Source organism: Pezoporus occidentalis, unplaced genomic scaffold, assembly GCF_034315485.1.
Source record: "Pezoporus occidentalis ecotype Australia unplaced genomic scaffold, CSIRO_AGI_Poc_V1 ctg56, whole genome shotgun sequence".
Taxonomy (NCBI): Eukaryota; Metazoa; Chordata; class Aves; order Psittaciformes; family Psittacidae; genus Pezoporus; species Pezoporus occidentalis.
The window spans coordinates 28,400-49,256 of NW_026915899.1; the positions used below are offsets into that span (position 1 = coordinate 28,400).

Here is a 20,857-nt window from a genome sequence, read left to right on the forward strand (position 1 = left end):
CTATAACTTACTTTTCCACAAAAATCTAGGACCATAACTATGGTGCTCGGCCGCCTCCAACACCTCCGGCTTCTCCTCCTCCATCAGTGCTTATAAGCAAGAATGAAGTAGGCATATTTACCACTCCCAACTTCGATGAAACCTCCAGTGCCACTACCATCAGTACGTCAGAGGATGGAAGCTATGGAACTGATATTACCAGATGCATTTGTGGCTTTACACATGATGATGGATATATGATCTGTTGTGACAAATGCAGGTAATAGATATTAAAATAATTTAAAAGGTAGAAATTACTTAAAAAAACTAATTTGTGCCTTTTCTTGTGCATTGTTGTTTAATAAAGGTATTCTCCCCCCCCAAAAAAAAAAAAAATCTTTGTTTTGTTCAAGTAATTAATATAATGAAATAAAAGCCTAGGGATTAGTTCCTAATCTACATGTACTGAGCAGTAAAGCATCTTGGTAAATTATGTATATGTGAATCAAGTAACTTGCAGAATGCAAAATAAGCTGAAAGAAACTTCTCAAACACTGGTTTCTCTGTGCATGATCTTTGTAATAGGAATTCTTTATTTTTAAAGGACACAGTTTTAAGAATTTTCATAGCTGTGAAAAGATTAACCTGGATTCTTCCTGGAGAAGCTGAATTTTAAACATTTAATTTCCATGTTTGTGCTTAAGCACCTACTTGATCATAGTAAATAAGTAGGTGCTATTAAATACTTGGACTCAGAAAAACTATCTTAGAAAATTTTAGAGGTGTTTTTAATAGAAGACAAACCTGCTGTTTCTGCAGTTGCTCAGTATTAGCCTGTATTTTTATATTCAGTATGCTTAATGAATGATACTGAGTTTATTAGATCATTGTGTATTTCCGAAATGATCGTTATCTAATTAAAACATTAATTCGAGTTCCATTCTTCTGTCTACTTACGTAACGACCTTGTTACTAATTTTTGATGGTCCTTGATTTTGTTAACCTTTTTGCTTATTCTGAAATGTATTCAGATGTTCTTTCAGCAGTGGCTGAAAGACAGCTGCAGGCAGTCACCAGTTAGGTAGTGTTTGCATCTTCTGAAGAAGAAATTCTCCATGAGGAGTTGGAGAGAGTTGTGATAAATTCACAAGTAGCAAGATAACGATTTTCATGTCCCAGTTTTTCCTAACAGTGTGGGGATGAGCATGAAGTCTGTCTGTCCTAGGTTAGCCTGCAGTCTAGCAAGCAGCCTCTCTTCCCTGACTGTGGGAAGCAGTCAAAGCTGCTCTTGTGCTACACAACAGTGCTACCAGTCATGTGGAATGTGTGTATAAAAACATGTATTCATATTTTGCATTAAAATCTAGAAATAAAAATATTTGTGTATCTATAAAATAAAAATAAAGATATTAAGTATATATTTATAAAAGCAAATGGAATCTTTTTATTTAAAACAAAACTCTTGTTACAGCGTAGAGCATAAGTCTTGTTGCTGAGGGTGTTTGTCTCTATCTTGTTCTCTATTGTGATAATTTACCATTTTTTATTTCCAGTGTTAGAGAAAGATTTCCAAGAGGGAAAGTGAGTCTAAAGAAGCAGAGAGACACCGGGAGACAGCCACAAGATTGGAATTGCAGTGATCAGTGGAATAGAAAATCAGCTAGCAGAATGATGGCGAAGACAGTGGTTGAGATGTAGTTTTAGGCAGTATTCAGTCCGAGTAAAGATCATGATTAAAAAAAAAACAACTGTGTTTATCTGCGTCCGTGTGTGTATCATGCACACAATTCTAAAATAGTGCTTAAAATACAGGTGATTTTTGTTCTTTTTTATTTTTAAGTGTCTGGCAGCACATTGACTGCATGGGGATTGACAGGCAGCATATTCCTGACATATATCTGTGTGAACGTTGTCAACCAAGGTGAGTAGTATGGTTGATTTTTGAACTCTGACCAGATTGCGTAAAGACTATGAAAAAAAGAGGTACTGGAGCAGCCAGCAAATAAAACACAGACCATGTAGCGTAATCCTGCCAGTTCTAGTTAAAGGGGCTACTTTTCTGATGTAGTTGATCCTACCAGTCTCCATTCTCTTGTTCCCAGCAGCTTATTGTTTCACCTCCCTAGGCAGCAGGGATAAACCCTTGAAAAGTTTATCGAAACTGCAATAATTTCTGGATCCTATCTTAGGCTGACTAATATGTAGATAACCCATTCCATATTTCATTTCATTTCATGGCTGTCATATGTTAAGAACCTGTATTTCTTAGTGTCTTTGATTTTACAACCCCATTCCAATATGCTGCAGTGCTCATTTGGAGGATTTCTTGCTGTGGAATGGTTATTTGTATGCCCCCCCCCCCCCCCCAGTGTCATATGATGTATCAAGGAGGGCATTTTGTGTGGTAGTAGGTAGTCATCATAATTGTCCTGTGATGTAAAGTAGAAAATACAAAGTATAAAATGCTGCCTGTTAACTTATGTTGCAGATTATTAATTAAACAATGAATACAGGACGTGTTCAGAACATTTTAATTACCAATAAATGATTCTTTTATTTCTTTGAAATAGTTTGAACCTTATATTGTTTTGAAGACTGCAGGAAAATAGTGCAATGCTTAGCTGTAGTCTGTGGGCCAACTGCCATTCTTTCTTGTGAGGTATCAAGTTTCATTTTGCTTTCAAGTGATTTGGATACTCGCTTTGCATTAAAAGTGGAATGGAACAGTGCGCAACTTAGTTTTTCTAAGTATCTAAGCATTCAGCTAGTTTGCTGTTTATTCTGCAATAGTTAATGGAAACTAACTACAGAAAGGTCTGGTTTAATACTTAGATGTATTGATGTGTGAAGAATGGAGTAAAACTTATTTTTAATTTCAGGAGTTTAGATAAAGAAAGGGCAGTGCTGTTGCAACGAAGGAAAAGAGAAAATATGTCAGGTGAGTAAAGCTTTAAAGTTTTTGTGTAGTAAAGGTTATAAAATGTATCAACTGTATAGACTTCAAAGTGTATATACATTGTTCCTTCAATTTTAATAGCCTTCTGCATATAAAATTTGGTGAATCTTTTACTTGACTTTATCGTTACTGAGATAACAACATTCAATCAGAGTTGTTGCAGTTCATGTGTTTTATTAGAGGTTGTTGCCACTACCTTTTCTCCTTATGATTGTGGAATAATTTGATCTGTTTGAACACTGTTAAAGTTTCACAATAATGAAATGTGACTTTTATAATAACCAGACAACTTTGAGTAAGCTACTGAAGATAAGATGGAAAATATTCAGGCTTCTTTTGTGATAAGAGAAGGTTACAAAGTCTGTTTTCTTTATGGAAAAAATTCTTTTTCACATCTCTGTCGTTCTTTTCCTTCATAATATAGACTATACTGTCCTCTTAAAACTGTTCCATTACAGGTGATATTTCTGGCTCTGAGAATTACGTAACTGAGATTCAGAACGATATAGCACAGTTTTGAGAGGGGATCCACCTCTCCTTGGTTTGTTGTAGATTTGTGTGTGTGTATTGGTATGTTTTTGAGTTTGACAATGAGAAAAAATGGCTAAACTGGGCAATAGAGTTAGACGAAGTTTTGAGGTTTTTTTGGCCTTTAATAACAAGGTGAGGTGTGTAGTGCATGTGTCTATTTTGATGTCTATATTGTATGAAATGAGCTCTCCTACCATTTATAAAATTTCAGAACTCAGCCAGCTTAACTTGTCAGGAGTTCTGTCCAGCCATCACCAAAATTTTGTGGATTTCTTGATTGAGAGGTGATACTTTGGAGCTCTGTTACAAAAGTAATAATTTAGGAGATAGTCATCCTCCTAAACTTAACGTGTTACTTTCAAATCATATCTTTGTGGTTTCTAATACATAACATGAATGTATGTTTGCATCTCTAGTTAATTATAATTTAGCCAATACATTTGCTCGGCTAAATGTACTTTTTTAATGTTGACTGATATTACATAGTTCAGTCAGAATTACAGTAATTCTGGGTATGAACTGTCTACCAGTTAGTAAAATTGGTCAATTTTCGTAGATGATTCAAGTAGGAAAAGTGAAAATTGCATTAGTATCCATTTTTTTAAGTATTCAATAGAAAAAGAATGTTACTTGTAACTTAGTAGTGTTACAGGTGTTTGAGTAAAGGTTTTGATTGCATTATTTGGATGCTCTTAGAGAATGTATGTATTTATATAGGGCTTTTTTTCTATAGACTTATGTAAAATAGGGTTTATCATTTAGATACGAGAATACGGTTTTTGTTGTAAAATTGTCTAAAGAGGTGCTGGTTTAGCCATCTTGTATCAAAAGCTAAACAGGCAGGAGCAAGTAGTAGATCAGTTGGTTTTCCTTTAGAGAAGAGCCTTTAAGTGAACAATTCACATGATAGGAAATTGGGTAAGAGTCTTAAAATTTTATGCTTAACCACATCACCTTTTTTCCTGGCAACAATTTATAATCTATTGTTCTGGGGCCTGTGGTTGTATGTGGTGGTGCTCGTCTTCTTGTTCAGGTATAAAAGTGCAATTCTGATGCAGCTTACTGTTCACTGAATTACTTACAGAGGTTCAGTGGAATGAGCACGTTTGTGAAGCCCCTACTCAACTGTAGCCTGAATAGCTTGGGTTTGTTTGGGTTTTTTTTGTTACTGTTTTTGTGAGATTGTTATTTGAGTGTTTTTTTTGCTTTTGTTTTGTTGTTTGCTTTTGTTTTTATTAGGTTGTTTCTTTTTTAAGGTACCGTATCCAAATGCGTATCTTGTTCAAGGGTGTTGCGTCAAGCTGTCTGGTCTTGAAATCAGTGCTGATGAAATCGCTGCCTATGGTGAAATGAGTCTGGGCCCATAACTTCTTGTGAAATTTAGAGACTTGGTATCTTGCCTTCCAGGATGCAAAATCTTCCCTTAGTGTGCTTTACCAGGGCTCTTCAAAGTGAAAGCAGGTTATGTAGGTTGGGAAGGGAAGGAGTGTCTCAAAACAACTCTGTGTAATTATATGTTTGGTTGAGGTAATTAGTCTTCCCAGTAAGTTAAGGCGCAGTGTAGTAGACAACATTGAAATGTTGCTTCCCTAAAGAAGGCAGTATTTTGTGGGGTCTCAGAGGTAGAGGTATTTGGCTGTGACAGTGATTGTGTAGACACTAGTGTATGGACTATAAACACTGACAATTTCAAGAGGGATTTGGGTTTTCATTTCTCAGTCTTTCGTTATTCTGCTGTTCATTCTTCTTCGATGAGCCATTTCTTCCATGTGTGTGTTTTGATGCTAGTCCAAGCAGGGATGTAAACATTCAGAAAACATCATCCATTGTTAATATATAAAGTATAATTATGTGCCTAATAAATTGTTCAGAACAACAACCAAGATGGTAAAATTGGATTGCTTATTATGCGCGGAAGAATCCTGGTAAGGAATGTTGTGAGCAAGAAAAATCCAGAGTAACCAGTAGCTGGATGGAGTTCTTTATTTAGTAAAGGAGGTTTCAAGAATTAGGACTGTTGAGTGCACTGATTAAGGCAACATCCTTCTGAGCTCAGAAGGAATGTGCTCTCACTTTAAGTGTTTGTAAAGCCGCCTTCTGTGCAGTTTCAGAAATTCTTGCTTAGTGTGAAATAAGTTTACTGGAGGGAGGTATTTAGGAAAGCTGCTAAAATGTGAGAAGTCTGTACTGTGCACATGTGAACATCAGTCTCCTATCCTGTGCATGATCTCTCTTCAAAGCCTCCCCATACTTCACAGCCTTTCATCTTGACAGAACTAGGGTAATCCTGTTTCAGGTCAGGAAATGTATTTGTCTGACATAAATGCTGATGTATGCTGAATTTAAGGCTTTGGCTTTTAGGTCTGTGGGTACACAGCACAAAGATAAAACATGTCAGTGTGTTTATGCTCTTAACAAATAACATAGACTTCCCTTTTCTCTTCCCTGAGTAGCAGGATGTTACTGTTAGGGGATTTTGAGTAGAGAAGGCTTTGGGCTAAATCTACATATTTATCCTGAAAAAGGCACTTGACGCTGCAAATTGCAGCTGAAATTGTTGATTACAGCTTAACACATGAATGATTAATGGGGCTTCACAAGAAATGCTGGGCTGTCATTAATTTTAATCCCCTCTAGAATACAGTCATCTGAGAGAATCCTACAGGCATATTACAAGTAAAAGCTATATAGAAGTGAATGAGTTAACAAACAGATGTTTTTCCATTTTTTGTTCTGATTCTGGTTATGCTGGAATATGATAATATAACTTCATGCAAAGAATGGAATTAATGTGGTACCTTTCTTACCTGCTATTACAAACACGTGTTAATTACCAGCTTCTCCTTGGCCATTCATTTTCTTGCTGTTGCAACTGTTGGTGGATTTTACATGCGAGTGCTTGAAGCGTTTGTCAGTACCCAGTTTTGTTTTTCGAAAGCAAGTGTAGAGGAACGAGTGAATATTCTTTCCACAGTATGATTCTTTACAGAGTATTCTTTGTTTTAAAGATGGGGATACCAGTGCAACAGAGAGTGGTGATGAGGTTCCTGTGGAACTGTATACTGCTTTTCAACATACACCAACTACAATTACTTTAACTGCTACAAGAGTTACAAAAGTCAATGATAAGAAAAGGAAAAAAAGTGGAGAGAAAGAACAGACCATAGCAAAATGTAAAAAAGTAAGTGAATGTGGTTTCTATTTTTATAAGCCTAAATGTTATAAATAATATCTGTGACAGCTTTTACAAGAGAGACTGGTTTTAAAAATCAGGCTATTATTACTAATAATATTTAACAACGTGGGTTTAGCTTGAAATGTAATACTCTGCAGTAGGTGATAAATCTTCCTGCCTCCCCTGCCTTTAATTCGAGTTAATATGTACAAGCCATGAAAGTTAATTTTGTAGCTGAGGCAGAATTCAAAGGAGAGATTGCATGTAGTGAACCACTTGATATAGTTGGAGGTGAGGCAGAACAAGGTTTCAATAGCCAAAGAAGAATTTTGTGTCTGAAAGTCTCCTCAGTTGTGGCTGTTTACAGTTCAGGAACATTTGCTGTCAGTTTTCCTAGTGTGACTTCATGTCCATTTATTTGAGTTGAAACTGTGTGGAAGTGTGCTGTCAGAAAGCCACTAAACTCCTTTGGTAAACAGGATACTGACATTGTACTGTTTAGGTACAGGTGTAAACAATACGTGAAGACAAATGTAATACATGTGAAGAAGTACAATGCAGTTGCTTTCTGAAGTTCACTTTCACTGGCTTGGATGAGAATTTTGACCTTTAAAACTTGAAGTCAGAATTAGTTACTGGTACTTCTTTGGAAATGTTGAGTAAAATATTTCCTTTGGATGAATGGTTCTGCATTATAAATTCACTACCATGTATTCTTCTGTTAACTCCCAGCATTGTGTGAGATGACCTAAAGGAGATTCTGTTGTAGAATGGCAGACTTCCTTCAAATATTAACATAACAGGACATGTGTGACACCTGCTTCCCCCTCCCCTCTTTCCGCAAATAGTGTAATGAAGGATGTGGGCAATTTACAAGTTTACCGGGTAAATATGGGCTGTTCCATAAGTAACATTTCAGTTACTTTACCATGAATTCTGAAATTTTAAAGAGTCATGTTGTAATATGGGAGAAAGATACCTGTACCAGGACCACAGTGCTGACATCCAGTATGCACTTAGCTTCGAATGCCAGATTGGTTTTTAAAAAAGCCTTTGTGAGGTATAACCTGTTGCCTTCTTGAGATTTCAACGTAGTTTTTTTTCTGTTGTAATTTTGCACTGTTTTTTGAGTGGCCCATGTTGAAAAGCTGTTAATTCATTAATAGATTTTTTGAAATCATGGAGAGATTTTGAGTTTCCTTCAAAGAATATAAGTATCTAACTTTGTTTCAGGCATTTCGAGAAGGATCCAGGAAATCTTCACGAGTAAAGGTAATGTAATTTTTGGTTGAGTTTTGTTTTGGGTAAACATCTTAATTGTATATTACTTAAATAATATGAAGCATCAAGAGTACAACTGGGGCTGTACATGAAGTGCTGAAGTACTCTTGATAACTAATGTACTACATACAGTAAATTTAAATTAAGTATGAGCACTACATTTTTGTTCTGTGAAGTTAATTTAAATAGTATAGTGTAAATTTTGGTTTTCAGGAGCCAGAGGAGGGATTAGGGCTGTGCAAGGGAGTAAAGTTAAGTGCCCACCTTGCTTGAATGTAGTAGCTCTAACTTCTCATAGCTCTAAGCAGCAGAAGAATGAAATGGCTATATTGCATTTGAAAGCCAAACTAGCGGTTCTGCTGTCAACTTCCATGTATTCATCTGATGGGGCTCTACTCACTAGTGCTGGCATAGTTTAAGGACTTGTGCTGGGATATCTGCTTTGTAAGATTTAAGTGTTGTAGCAGTCTTTAAATTTTCTGCAAGAAAAAAGTATGCATGGTGTGAAAACAAAGTGTTTCCCATAGTTTATTCAGCCTTGAGACATATAAAAATACATGGAACACAATTTACACTTCATAGGTGTAAGATGTGACATGAATAGTGAAGGCAGTGTTGGGGAAGATAATCTGTTTTATGTGTTTTGAATATGGTGTTTGTAAGGTTCCATTGTGGATTTTCATGGTTTTCTTACCATCACACCTTTTTGAATGCTGTTTGTGTGTTTGGCTCTCTTGAGGTACAAAATAAATGTGAACAGGTAGATTGAATTGCTGAACCACTTGCTGGTTTATTGATATTTAATAGTGTCTCTGCTCAGGTGGATAGAAAAGGATGCATTGGTTGACTGCAGCCTGTGTGCTGCTTGTGAGGTCTCGAAGTACAGTGGCACTTTCTTTAACAGTGAAACAGGATCTGAAGCACCACAGAAGAAAATTGTTTAGGGTGGAGCACATAAACAGGGAAGAATGATCTGTGCAAAGCCTGTAACATTAGAGTCACATCCTTAATGTAGTAGGTGTAGGATTAGGAGAGTTTAGTAAGATGTGAAGCGGAAAAATGATACAGTATGATCTGTGAGGTTGAAAGGGAAAAATCAGATCTATTATAGGATGGAAGTGGGAGTTCTCTATATTTGCATAGTTCACAAAAGTTGAGTAGGCAGGGAGATCTGACCCTCCAACTGCTGCACTCAGCGATTCATGATGCAGTGCAGTTGTGGGAGGAAACAATGTCACTCTCCATTCTTAGCCCAGTAAAACGTAGAATCTGTATTGAAGGGGGGATGTGTTCTTGAAATTCTGTGGTATTTATGGAATGATAAAATTCTGGACAAATGTAATGCTACTGTATTCAACTCAGTGCTTTTAAGTAAAGCAGAATTATCAATGGCATACCTTTGCCCTTCATTTTGTGTTTTGTTTAGTATCTTTTTCTTACCTTATAATATCTGGTCACTTTAATTTTTAGGGCTCAGCTCCAGAGATTGATCCTACTGACAGTTCGAACTTTGGATGGGAAACAAAAATCAAGGCATGGATGGATCGTTATGAAGAAGCAAATAATAACCAATATAGTGAGGGTGTGCAGAGGGAGGCACAAAAAATAGCTCTGCGATTAGGGAATGGAAGTGACAAAAAAGAAGTCAGCACCAGCAATCTGATGTTCAAACCTCCAGTAGAGGTAATGAGCTGTGCCATGTCGTGTTCCTGCATGCTGGTTTGTGCTATGACAGTCATTTAGGTGCCTTAGAAAAAAGAGGGGGATAATTTTTTCATTTTCTGTATCCTGTCTCATCAGATCTAAGCAGCAGAGTTTTAACAGCTTTTCAGGATTTGTAGTTGATTTTCATACATCCTGTGTCACCGCTGGTTATGTTTACACTTGCATTTCAGTTCTCATAAAAACAGTGGAGGTGTTAATCTGAGCCTGAGCATTGCATTGTCCTTAAACTGTCTTGTGGTGGATATGATGCAGTAAACATTGGTATTGTGTCTGCTCTGTGAGGAATACCAGGAGTGGTTGGAGTATATAGAAGCACTGAAGTTGGAATATATATATATTTTTATTTTCTTTTTCTTTTCTGGTATGTGTATCAACATGTTAATTGTCCGCATTTTTTTAAAGTGTGGTAGGTGTTCTGGATATTCAGGTCCTCAGAGTAGAATTTCATTTACTAGTTCTGATGGTAGATGATACTCTGATACCAGTTCTTTTTCTTGTGATCTTGTAAGTTCTAGTTTATGAAGAAATTGTGCAGTGTCTTTTCTGTCCTTAACATCAGTTATTTATCAGCTTAAAATCAAAGCCATGTAACAGACATTAGCATTTTGTAGCAAAAATCTTGAGGAGTAGTTACAGTAGCAGATTAATGGAAGCATCTTTGCTTCTTTTCCTCAAAGACCATCATGGCATATGGGACACCCTCCTTAGAGGAATATCCCTGCTTACAGAGCCTTTTGCCTACATAGAGGCTACTTCCTTTTTGATTGGCGATGACAGTTATGAGAGGTGTGAGTTCACTAATTGTCAGGGTATGTATTGGTTTTTAATTAAAAGCCATCCTTCCATCTAAAGATCTGAAAATAAATTTGGAAACTCTCAGGATTCTTTTTTTCTGGTTATTTTGTTATTTTTCCTGTTCTGTTTTTCCTTGAATGAATCATGAATGTCCTTTTATGTCTGCATGTTTTGTTTTCCTTTGAAGAAATTGAAGCCTTTTGAAAGGGTTATGCTAAACAGGGCAGCAATTCATCGTAGTAGTGGTGAGAGTTAAGTGCACTAAGGGATAAAGTGAGAACATACTGTGACAACGTGAATATATTGGTGTTCAGCCATGTCTTGAGAACACAGGCTAAAGTATTCTTTGAGTATAAATTCATAACTGGTTGCATTGGTGGTGGAACAGACAGTTTGATCAGGCTGGAAGTTTAATTACAAAAAGGAGGGGGTTTTACTTCATATAGAATCGTGTACTAGTTGAGAAAGTTTAATCTGCTGTTCGTAATGGGAAAAAATGTAGAAAATGATACTTCATGAATTAACTTATGTCTTTATAGAGCTACGTGCAAAAAAACAAGAAAATTTTAAAAGCTGCCAAAGACTTGCCTCCTGATGCACTTATTATTGAATACAGAGGGAAGTTCATGCTGAGAGAACAGTTTGAAGCTAATGGATATTTCTTTAAAAGGTTTGTTTATTCCAAATATTTTATAAGGTAACTATTAAAACGCTGTTTTGCCAAATTCTTGCCTTAAGTAGGAGTGGGTTTTAGTTATCAATAGAGTCTTGCATTTTACTGTTGTCTGATAAAAATAATTGCAGCTGGAATCTGGTCTCCCCCTTGTCTTCTGGATATCCTTACAGATCTGTTCAGGAGTTAGTTTCTTTTTTCTTTGTTTTTCCCTGGTTACAGGATTCCTGCATTCTTGGTTGGGTAGTTGTGCACCTTAAACCAGAGGTTGGCAGGTTCTACCATCCTAAAATAATTCAGAAGGTAATGGCAAAGACATTCTCTTTTGTGAGAGAAAGAATTTTTAAGTTCATGTCCTGGGTTCAGCTGTAGCAGTTATTTTTCTCCTTCATAGTAGCTGGTGCAGTGCTGTGTTTCAGCTTTAGTCTGAGAACAATGCTAATAACACACCAGTGTTTTAGTTGTTGCAAAGTAATGCTTACCCAAGGACTTCTCAGTCTCTCATTCTCTGCCAGTGAGGAGGGGCATGAGAAGCTGGGAGGAATCAGAGACAGGAGACCTGACCCAGAGTAGCCAAAAGGGTATTCCATACCACAGCACATCATGCTCAGTATATAAACTGGGGGGAGTCACACAGAAGGGTGTGCTTAAACCATAATAGTCCATCAGGCTGAGACAGAGTTGGACGCAAATTCAGCTTGGAGCCATTTTACTGCCAAGAGTTTTCCAGCTGGTCAAGTTACTGAGCAGTCGGTGACTGCTTCCTTCTTCCTGTGGATTATTTTCAGTGCTGCCATTAACTGCATAGACACATCTGCATGGGAAACTGAGGAGGCCTGCTGGAGGAGATAAAATACAGAGCTTCTGCTCAGTGAAGATGAAAGGGTTCCCTGGCACATGCAGTAGCAGAACTTAAAGCATGTCTTGGCAAAGTACATAGATGTCTCTCTTTCTTCAGGAGAGTTGGGTGCTAGTGTGGGTGTTAGGTAGGAATGTGGAGGTGTTATTTTATACTATTTTTTTTTTTAGATGGTTCTGTAAGGCACCTAAACTTCTACCCCAGTTTCATTTTAGGACCTGCTGCAAGAAAAATGTAAGAAAGATGAAGAATCTTATCCTGATGTCTTCCACATAAAGGGCCTGCCCTGTTCCTGTTCCTCCCTTTCGATCCTATGCAGAAGAATTACAAATTACATTCAGGGCTGTAACTCAAATTTACGGTGTTCTGAGAATACATTTGGAGAATGCACTGATAAGAATCATGAAGCTTAAACATGCTATTCTCAGATATGATGTCGAACATTATGTTACAAAGCTAACTAATCTGAAGACTAAGCGATACTTAACATCTTGAAAAATTACAAAACTCTGCTGTTCTTGTGTCTTTTTTAGGCCGTACCCTTTCGTTTTGTTTTATTCCAAATTCCATGGGCTGGAAATGTGTGTTGATGCAAGGACTTTTGGAAATGAAGCTCGGTTCATCAGACGTTCATGTACACCAAATGCAGAGGTGAGCATATACAAAAGTTAAATTAGGTTTTACGTACTTAGAAGTCCCCTTTTCCTCGAGTTTCCCAACTGATAAACAATCAAACTGATAATCCGTATGATTTTTATACATGTACTTTTAAAAAGAAAAACCATAATGTAATGATGTTCTCTTGAATACAGGTGAGACATGTAATTGAAGATGGAACAATTCATCTTTATATTTACTCCATCCATAACATTCCAAAGGGAGCAGAGATTACTATAGCATTTGATTTCGATTATGGAAATTGGTAAGTATTTGAACATACAGTTCTAAAATATATCTGATGCTTACTAAGTTATGTTGTGATTCAGAGTGGCTTTGTTTTTTATGTAACTTCTTGCCTGCTTTAATAACACAGGGCTCCTTAAGCACTTGTTTTTACAAGGAACTCTGTGTGTTGGGGCAGGGTTTCTTCTCTACTTTTATTATTGTATATCTGCTAACTTCAACAGTGTTGCAGTTACTTACAAATGATGTGGAAAAGAAGCAAACAAGTGAATTTGAATAAAGATGTGCTATGAAAATGTATTGTATATAGGCATCACATAGTGTGGGGAGAGTAGAGGGTTGAGAATGTAGAGGTATTTGGTAATGCCTTATTTATTTCAGAGTACCTCTGTAGTACAGTGGCTGTGGAATTTAGTTAAAAGTCATGTTAGTTCAATGTGTGATTAAGAGTGCTGCGATATACTGAATGCTTAGTGCCTTAGATTCTGTAACCTGTTGCCTGTTTTCCTGCATATAATTGCTGTTCCTCTTATGAATTGGGGAAAGCTCTTACTGAATTAAACTGTTGCCTTTATCTGTGAGCATTGTTTTGAAATGGTAAAAGAAATAATTGGTTGACATATGTAGGAACTGTTGTTCAAACAGCTCTCTGAAATCTGACGGCAGAATAAGGCCTTTGAGTTTACTGATGGCTAGTAGGAAATGTTACAGGGTATAGGCACATTGCACAGGAGCACCTAGGCTAATACTAACCTTGGAAACTGAAGCGTTGGAAGAGCCTGTTTCTGTGTGTGCGCTTGATTGGGTCCAGAATCAGTCCAACTGTTTGACGTTTTGCTGCACCAAGGTTATACATTTTCCTATGGTCTGCTCTTAAGTCAGCTTGGGTGCAGTACTGTGCAAGACATGCCTCCACTACTTCTGTACCTGAATAGTTACGTCATAGAGTATTACCTGTGTTAATTAGCTCCGACTCAGGCTAGTTCACTGCACCTTGCACTGTTAAGTGTTGTAGACACACCTCCCATAAAGACAGCCTGAGAAATTGCCTGGTTTTGTTATTTATCCTTCTAGAAGTACTTAGTAGTTGTGTTTAGTACCTGCAGCTGACACTCTGTGTAAGTTGAATGTGTTAGAATAGCTGTTCCTCTGTATCCATGTGGAACTTAAAATTGTTCGAAGTGACTCTTGAGTTCTCATTCTGTAAATTATGTCTACTGTCTTTGTTTAAACCAAGAACTGTCTGCCTTACATATGCCTGTTAATAGCTGTCATACTTCCACCTGGTGTATATTCCAGCTTTTAAATGTCTTCAATCTTTTAAGCTAATGCTAACCTTGAATTTTAAAGAATTCCATGTGACAAACAGCCACGAATTCTGTTAACCAACAGATGAGATTTTTGAATTACAGCAATATTGTATATGTTGGCGAAAACTTGAGTCAGCTGCTTTTAATATGGTTGGTTTGCATCATAGCAGATGTTCAATGTGAAATATATCATCAACCTGCATGATTTAGCATTGAAAGTCTCATTGCTGCATAGCCTAATCAAAATATGCCTTCTTGTATTTAATTGCTTTTAGTAAATACAAAGTGGATTGTGCTTGCCTCAAAGAAAATCCTGAATGTCCAGTTCTCAGACGATCTGAGCCGACAGAGAACATCAATACTGGATATGAAACCAGAAGGAAAAAAGGAAAGAAGGAGAAAGATGTTTCAAGAGAAAAGGAGACTCAGAATCAAAACATCACATTGGACTGTGAAGGAGCAGCCACCAAAATAAAAATTGCAGATAATAAACAAAGGAAGCTCTCTCCCCTCAGGCTGTCCATTTCTAATAACCAGGTATTGACACAAAGGTGATCAGAAAGAAAAGCTTATAAATACAGAAACTCTCCTTTTGTAGTTACTAAAGGAATTCTAGCAGGTCACTGAAAAGGGGTATGAAGACTTGTCACGATGCCTGAGGTGTTTAGAATTTTTTATACTATTTATACTGTAAAGATATGTTGGTTCCTATACCAGTTTTAACCATACATTCTTACTCTGAATCTCTTCGTGGATCTCTAATGTGAAAGCCTCATGTCATGCTTTCTGGAGCTCTCAGTCCATCCTGAAGTGTCATCTCTTTAGCTGCATGTGTTACTTGGGAGCATAGGATTTTAAACATAAAAATTGGTAGCCCTGCTCTAATAGCAAATAAAACTTCAACCCAGAATATTAAGTGTTGGCTGCAGATCTGTCTTTAGTAGAGCTCTGCAGCTGTACTAAACAGAGTTCAGGGAGCTGGGATGAGGAAGGTGTGCTTTGAAGCTAAGTAATGGATAGTATATGGATAGTATGATGAAGCTACCTGGTGATACTGCATGGTAGGCAATTTTAAAATAGTTAAATCAGTTTGAAAGAACTAGTGGGAGAGATCCATGTGATTAATCTTGCAGAGCAGCTATTAAAGATAAACATTAAACATGAGCAGATGGTTATTTCGGTAACTATCGATCTCCTCTTCCCTTTGGGAGTGGTAATTTTTTTCCTGTATAATGTTTTTTATGATGATTTAGGGGCAGAGGAAAAGGAGTTGTTCTGTGAGAAAGCCATTTCCTAGTTCTTTTAATATCACTGAAGAGTGAAGGAAATAAGGTAAAAACAAGCATATTGACCTCCAGTGTTCTTAAGATGATCAAATTGTTCTGGGGTTTTAGTAGCTAAATAGCTTAAACACACTGGGATGTCCAGAAGGCGTGGCATGTGACTGTTACAAATGATGATCTCCAGGGAGGCTGTTATTTAAACTTTCTTATCTTAAGTAATGGGGGGGGAGTGTGCTGTAACTAGTGATAACTGGTATTTGGAACCTTAGCTGTCAATGTAATGTACAGTGCTTATATAGAACAGACACAGGAGAACTCATTGTATTTCAAAACTGAAACAGTAGGAATTGTGAGAAGACTAAAGCTGTTAAAACATAGAAGCCAGTCAGTTAATAGCTTTTTTTTTTTTTTTTCCTTCTGGGGTGAAATGTGTAATGCTAAAGAAAGCATATGGGGAAATGTAAATGTACTTTTAAAACAAATATTAACCCCTCCCCAGACTTTCTCTAGTCCTTTATGTAAAAGTGAAATTGCATATAGGACAGGTGCTGCACTCTTTTCAAAGGCACTCTTTAATGGTTTGGGGTTTGGGTCTGGTTTGGTGTGGGTTTTTTTCTTTTTCAAAACAGAAGCATTCTTAGTTAGCTGACTGTTGTGTTTCCTTATGGTGTGACACAGCATTAGATTCTGTACTGAGAGTTTACATGGAAAATGTGACTTTAATAGAAAACACTTTCAAGCTGAGAACTTTGATGTAATTGTTAACATCTTCTTTGACATTCATTCTGTTTCACTAAAATTAATGCCTTTTTTTAATGGGTGTGTAATGTAAAGCTCCTAATTCTTTGGCTGGTTAAAAAGTGGCTGGGTTAGTGGCTAGTGATAGTGCCCAAAAGTTTTTATTGGTTTGGAGGTTTAATTCTGGGGTATTTTTTGTGGTTGGTGGGGTGGGGAGTGGGGATGGAAACCCAAAATTTCATAAGAGCAGTATATTAAGGATTGTGTCTAAACTCAGAATGGAATAGATCTAGGCAGGTGATCATATTTACAGCTTTATACAAAGATACAGGTGAATATTTGGGGTTTTTTTTACATTTTTGTCTGGACTTACTGGCTTAGTTAATTTTGATCTGAGGAATCTAAGTTCTCTGTGGCTTTTAGTTTTCCCTGGCTTGCAAGAGTAGTAGAGCTTCTATAAAGCAGTCATTTCCATCTTTCAGGAGCCAGATTTTATTGATGATATAGAAGAAAAAACTCCCATTAGCAATGAAGTAGAAATGGAATCAGAGGAACAGATTGCAGAAAGGAAAAGGAAGATGGTAAGTTGGGAAGCAAGTAGTTGCCTAAAGCTGTCACTAAGGCTTAGTGACACCTGCTCTTCCCATGCTAATTGCTGCCTTTTTGTAGGCTTGTAGAATCTGAGCATATCTGAAGTCAGATCCTTACATGAACTTCAGCTTAAAATGAAAGGCTTGCTGTTTGAGAGCACTTCATCTGGCTTGATCATTGCTTTCTGACAAAAAGCTGCTTTTATCTTCACATGCCTAACTTCTTATTGCCTTCAAAAAAGACATTGTAGAAATATCTAGAATTTATTTTCTTTCTTCATTACTACTTGTTATTTGTAATGTCCATTTTTAGAGATGGCATGGAAGTCAGGACTTTTCATGAGGTTGGTAGAACAGTGTTATGAAAACTGGCATTTTAAAATGCACTTGTTTTGTTAGGCATTCAAAATGTGAGCCACTTGAAATTACCAGTTCAGTCAAAATCTTGGCCAAGTTGTATAATGAAATACTAATATTTGGAACTTAATTTTATTGTTTGTTTAAAGTGGCACCAAGCTGTCTGCATCTGCCCAGACGTTAGAAAACAAGGGGGATAGGGTGGGATGGGGTGTACATTCCTTTTGGTCAGTATTTTGTACAATTCTGTCAGTAGCAGAAATTATGAGATTTGTGTTTATGAGACATAAAAAAGCAAAATCTGTTCATTAAATTACATATTTTACTCACAAAATCTGAAGAATGACAGCATGAGCTCTGATAATAACATACAGCAGTGTCCTGTCATGCTTTTGAGGAATGATTCTCACCAAACACTGCTGAATGTACTGGGTTTTGTGGCTATTTTGGGGGTGGGGGGAGGTGGGAGGGAGTTGTTGTATTCTTACAAAAGTAAAACACTCTGGGAAGCATAGTTACAGCACAGTTGCTGTAGTAGTTATTTCGTTAGCTCCATTATGAGGATTGCATATAATTGCAAGTTTGTCTGTATTTTACCAAGCAAACACAGGCAGGTTCAGTGCCAGAACATACCTTGGTTCCTCATTTGCTCATACAAGCAATATATTTTCAGGTATTCTTTCTTTGATATAAACACATTGTGGATATCAATGCACTGTTGGAACTACAGGCATTTATAAAGAAACGCCCAAAAGTTTGTAATAGAAGCCCTCAGTTCTGCCACTTCTGTATCGTCTTCAGCACAGCTCTGTGCAGGTGAAGGGATCTGCTTCTGTACAGCACTAGGACCTGAATTATAGGTAGACAGAAAATTCAGTTCCTCTGGGTGGCCTAGTGTTATCTTATTTTGAATAGTGATTCCTGGATGTTGATTGTATGTTTTGATTGAGTTTGTGGCACTTGGAAAATTGGGTCAGAAGCTAATGGGGCTTACTGTTGGTTGTTGCATACTAAGGACCAGAAAGATATAAAATACATGTGTTTTATTGTTTATAAATACTACACATGCAAGTAAGTGGCTCAGAAGTGTGTATTCTTTTTTATGCTTATAGGCCAGTGATTTATTAGTAAATCACTGTTTCAGCAAGTTCTTAAATCCAAAGCAGGACTCCTCTTGTTTGTCAGGGTTGGCATGAATGCAAGCCTTTCTTCAGAAGACTAATAATTACAGGCATTTTCATTGTAACATCTCCCTTTCCTCTGAACTTCTGCTGAAGTTGATCTTCATGTCAACACACAGTGAACATGTTCTGAAGTACTTAAATAGCATTTACATACACAAAAGATTGACTGAAAGTTAATTATTCTTAAATCCTCAGACAAGAGAAGAACGGAAGATGGAAGCTATCCTGCAAGCTTTTGCCAGACTAGAAAAGAGAGAAAAAAGAAGAGAACAGGCTTTGGAAAGAATCAGCACAGCAAAAACTGAGGTTAAATCAGAATGCAAGGAAGCACAGATTCTCAATGATGCTGAATTTATTCAGGTAGTTATCTGGAACTTGATTTTAAAGCTAGCTTTAAAATAGGGATATTTTATCAGTGGATGTCAAGCTGCACTTTAAGATGTATGAAGTACTTGGGTTTATTTCCTCTGAACTCAAATATATTTGACCAAATTTTATGTAGTTCTTTGATGTTATATTAGCTCTTGATTTTTATTTTTTTTTATCCCCTCCCCAAGAAAACACGTACAGAATTTATTTATTAGGAATTTCAGTTACATTACTTAATGCAAGTGAGCACACACCCCAGCTGCATAATTCAGTCTCTCTTCAAAGTTCAGGATAGGATGCGTGTACTGATGCTGACTTCAGGCACAGGAGATTGCTTTACTTAGGCACCCTCTATAACCAGCGGAGAGCAATTTGCTTTTTCAGTGGGTTACTCAGGAACAGATTATAATTCTTTCATTTCTTTTAAAGGAAAATAATTACTAAGCCATAGTTTGTTTTGAGTTCTGGCAGATGATACTTAATGTTTCATAAAGTTTTTTACTCTGTTGTCACTGGATACTAGTATGTTTCTTACTTTGCAAATACTCGTACAGATTCTCAGTTCAGGTAGTTTCTGTCAGCATGCTATTAAGTACCTTTTGTGAAAATGCTAACCACTTTGTAAACTATAAATTACAAAAAGGATATTAGACTGAAAGACTTCATGATGTAAGCAGCTGATTTCTAGCTTATGTGTGAATGAGTGTGGTATGGCAGTTCTTGCACAAATCTCTGCTGATCTGAGCAGTGACTGGTGTGTGTGAATACTCTGCCAGTGAAAGGGCAGGTGTTTGGGAGGAAAATGCAGGAGATCATGTAGTTTACCTTAAAGAAGGATAGAAATACTGTCTCTGAAGTATTTTAGTTCTAACAGCAGCAGTAAAATAGAGGTTTTTTGGACCTGTAAAGGAAGGGAGAACTGTCATTTTATTTTAAGATAGATATGTAGCTTTACATGTGTGTGGGATCTGTTTACTAGACTTTTCTTTTGTACCAGGAACCAGCAAAAGAAGAAACTGCCACCAAGCCTACCCCAGCCAAAGTTAGTAGAGCTAAACAGAGAAAAAGCTTCTCTCGGAGTAGAACTCATATTGGACAACAACGCAGACGACACAGAACTGTCAGCATGTGTTCAGATATTCAGCCATCTTCTCCTGACGTGGAAGTAACTTCACAACACAATGAAACTGAGAATGTTGCACTGGTAGCTGAGCCTGAAGCAGAAACTGTTGTTACTGAAATGGTTACTGAAACTGAAGCTCCAGCACTTAATAAATGCCCTACTAAGTATCCTAAAACAAAGAAGGTATGTCTCTTAAGGGCTGGGGGAGAAGAGGATGGACTTTAACAGAGCTTTAAAAAATCACAGGCTGCTGCATTACTATGCAGCTGTGTATAGGCTTCTAAAACAAAATGTTGACTCATTTATTTAAAAATCATTACATAGCCACTGGCTGGTAATAAAGAGATTTTAAAAGGTATGTGTAACATGCATTGGTAAAGTTAATTTGGATTTTAAGAGACTTCCAAAATACATCTTGCAGAACAATTTTGGATCAAATATTTTCTAAGGGAAGTACTTTCTAAATGAGCTGAAATAATTTATGTAACCAAAACATAATTAAAGCTGTTAATTTAAAAGGAAATAAAAGTTGCCTTTCCTTCCTTTGTTCATCATATCCTTTAGAAAGTGTTTTAATGGTAGCAAACATAGTATCTGAGAGGAAATCATAACCTAATGCTTTTGATATGGCTGTTCTGAAGTGAATGCATTTAATCACTCAAAAATTACGTGTATGTTTGGAGGGAAGATTCTTTATTCTCATTAGTGCTTTGTGATGAGGAGTTTTCTTCTATTAACATCACCCTATTTCTCTTCAGCTTAGATGCTTGGGCTCATTAAAATTTGTCTTGGAATTCTGCTACTAAATTCACATCATAAGTACAGTTGATCTGGACGCTTGTATAGTATGTTCAGTGAGAATTAAATACAAAAGAACTAAGTGTTAGTCTACAATGGAAAAAAAAACACCCAACCACAACAAATAGAACCCAAAACTTCAGTATATAGAGCAAATCTATACTGATTCTTTCTGCTGCCCCCATTATTGCAGTAAAACTGTCCTCATTCTTGCCCTGTGTATTCTTA

The 20,857-nt window shown here is 36.9% G+C and overlaps 1 protein-coding gene across 8 annotated transcripts in view; it reads left to right on the forward strand.

Annotated features, from left to right (window-relative positions):
- KMT2E (lysine methyltransferase 2E (inactive)) overlaps positions 1-20,857 on the forward strand; it is a 57,751-nt gene that overhangs the window by 25,858 nt on the left and 11,036 nt on the right. For 4 of the 8 annotated variants that reach the window (XM_062638259.1, XM_062638260.1, XM_062638258.1 and 1 more), the window contains 13 exons: positions 30-259; positions 1,820-1,900; positions 2,859-2,917; positions 6,475-6,647; positions 7,875-7,913; positions 9,393-9,605; positions 10,982-11,112; positions 12,508-12,625; positions 12,787-12,896; positions 14,463-14,724; positions 16,691-16,789; positions 18,535-18,699; positions 19,706-20,014. In XM_062638259.1, the coding sequence (XP_062494243.1) occupies positions 30-259; positions 1,820-1,900; positions 2,859-2,917; positions 6,475-6,647; positions 7,875-7,913; positions 9,393-9,605; positions 10,982-11,112; positions 12,508-12,625; positions 12,787-12,896; positions 14,463-14,724; positions 16,691-16,789; positions 18,535-18,699; positions 19,706-20,014 (1,989 nt within the window). Of the gene's footprint in view, positions 1-29; positions 260-1,819; positions 1,901-2,858; positions 2,918-6,474; positions 6,648-7,874; positions 7,914-8,751; positions 8,803-9,392; positions 9,606-10,324; positions 10,457-10,981; positions 11,113-12,507; positions 12,626-12,786; positions 12,897-14,462; positions 14,725-16,690; positions 16,790-18,534; positions 18,700-19,705; positions 20,015-20,857 lie in introns of those variants that run through there. The other 4 variants (XM_062638262.1, XM_062638261.1, XM_062638264.1 and 1 more) reach the window with 4 other exon arrangements.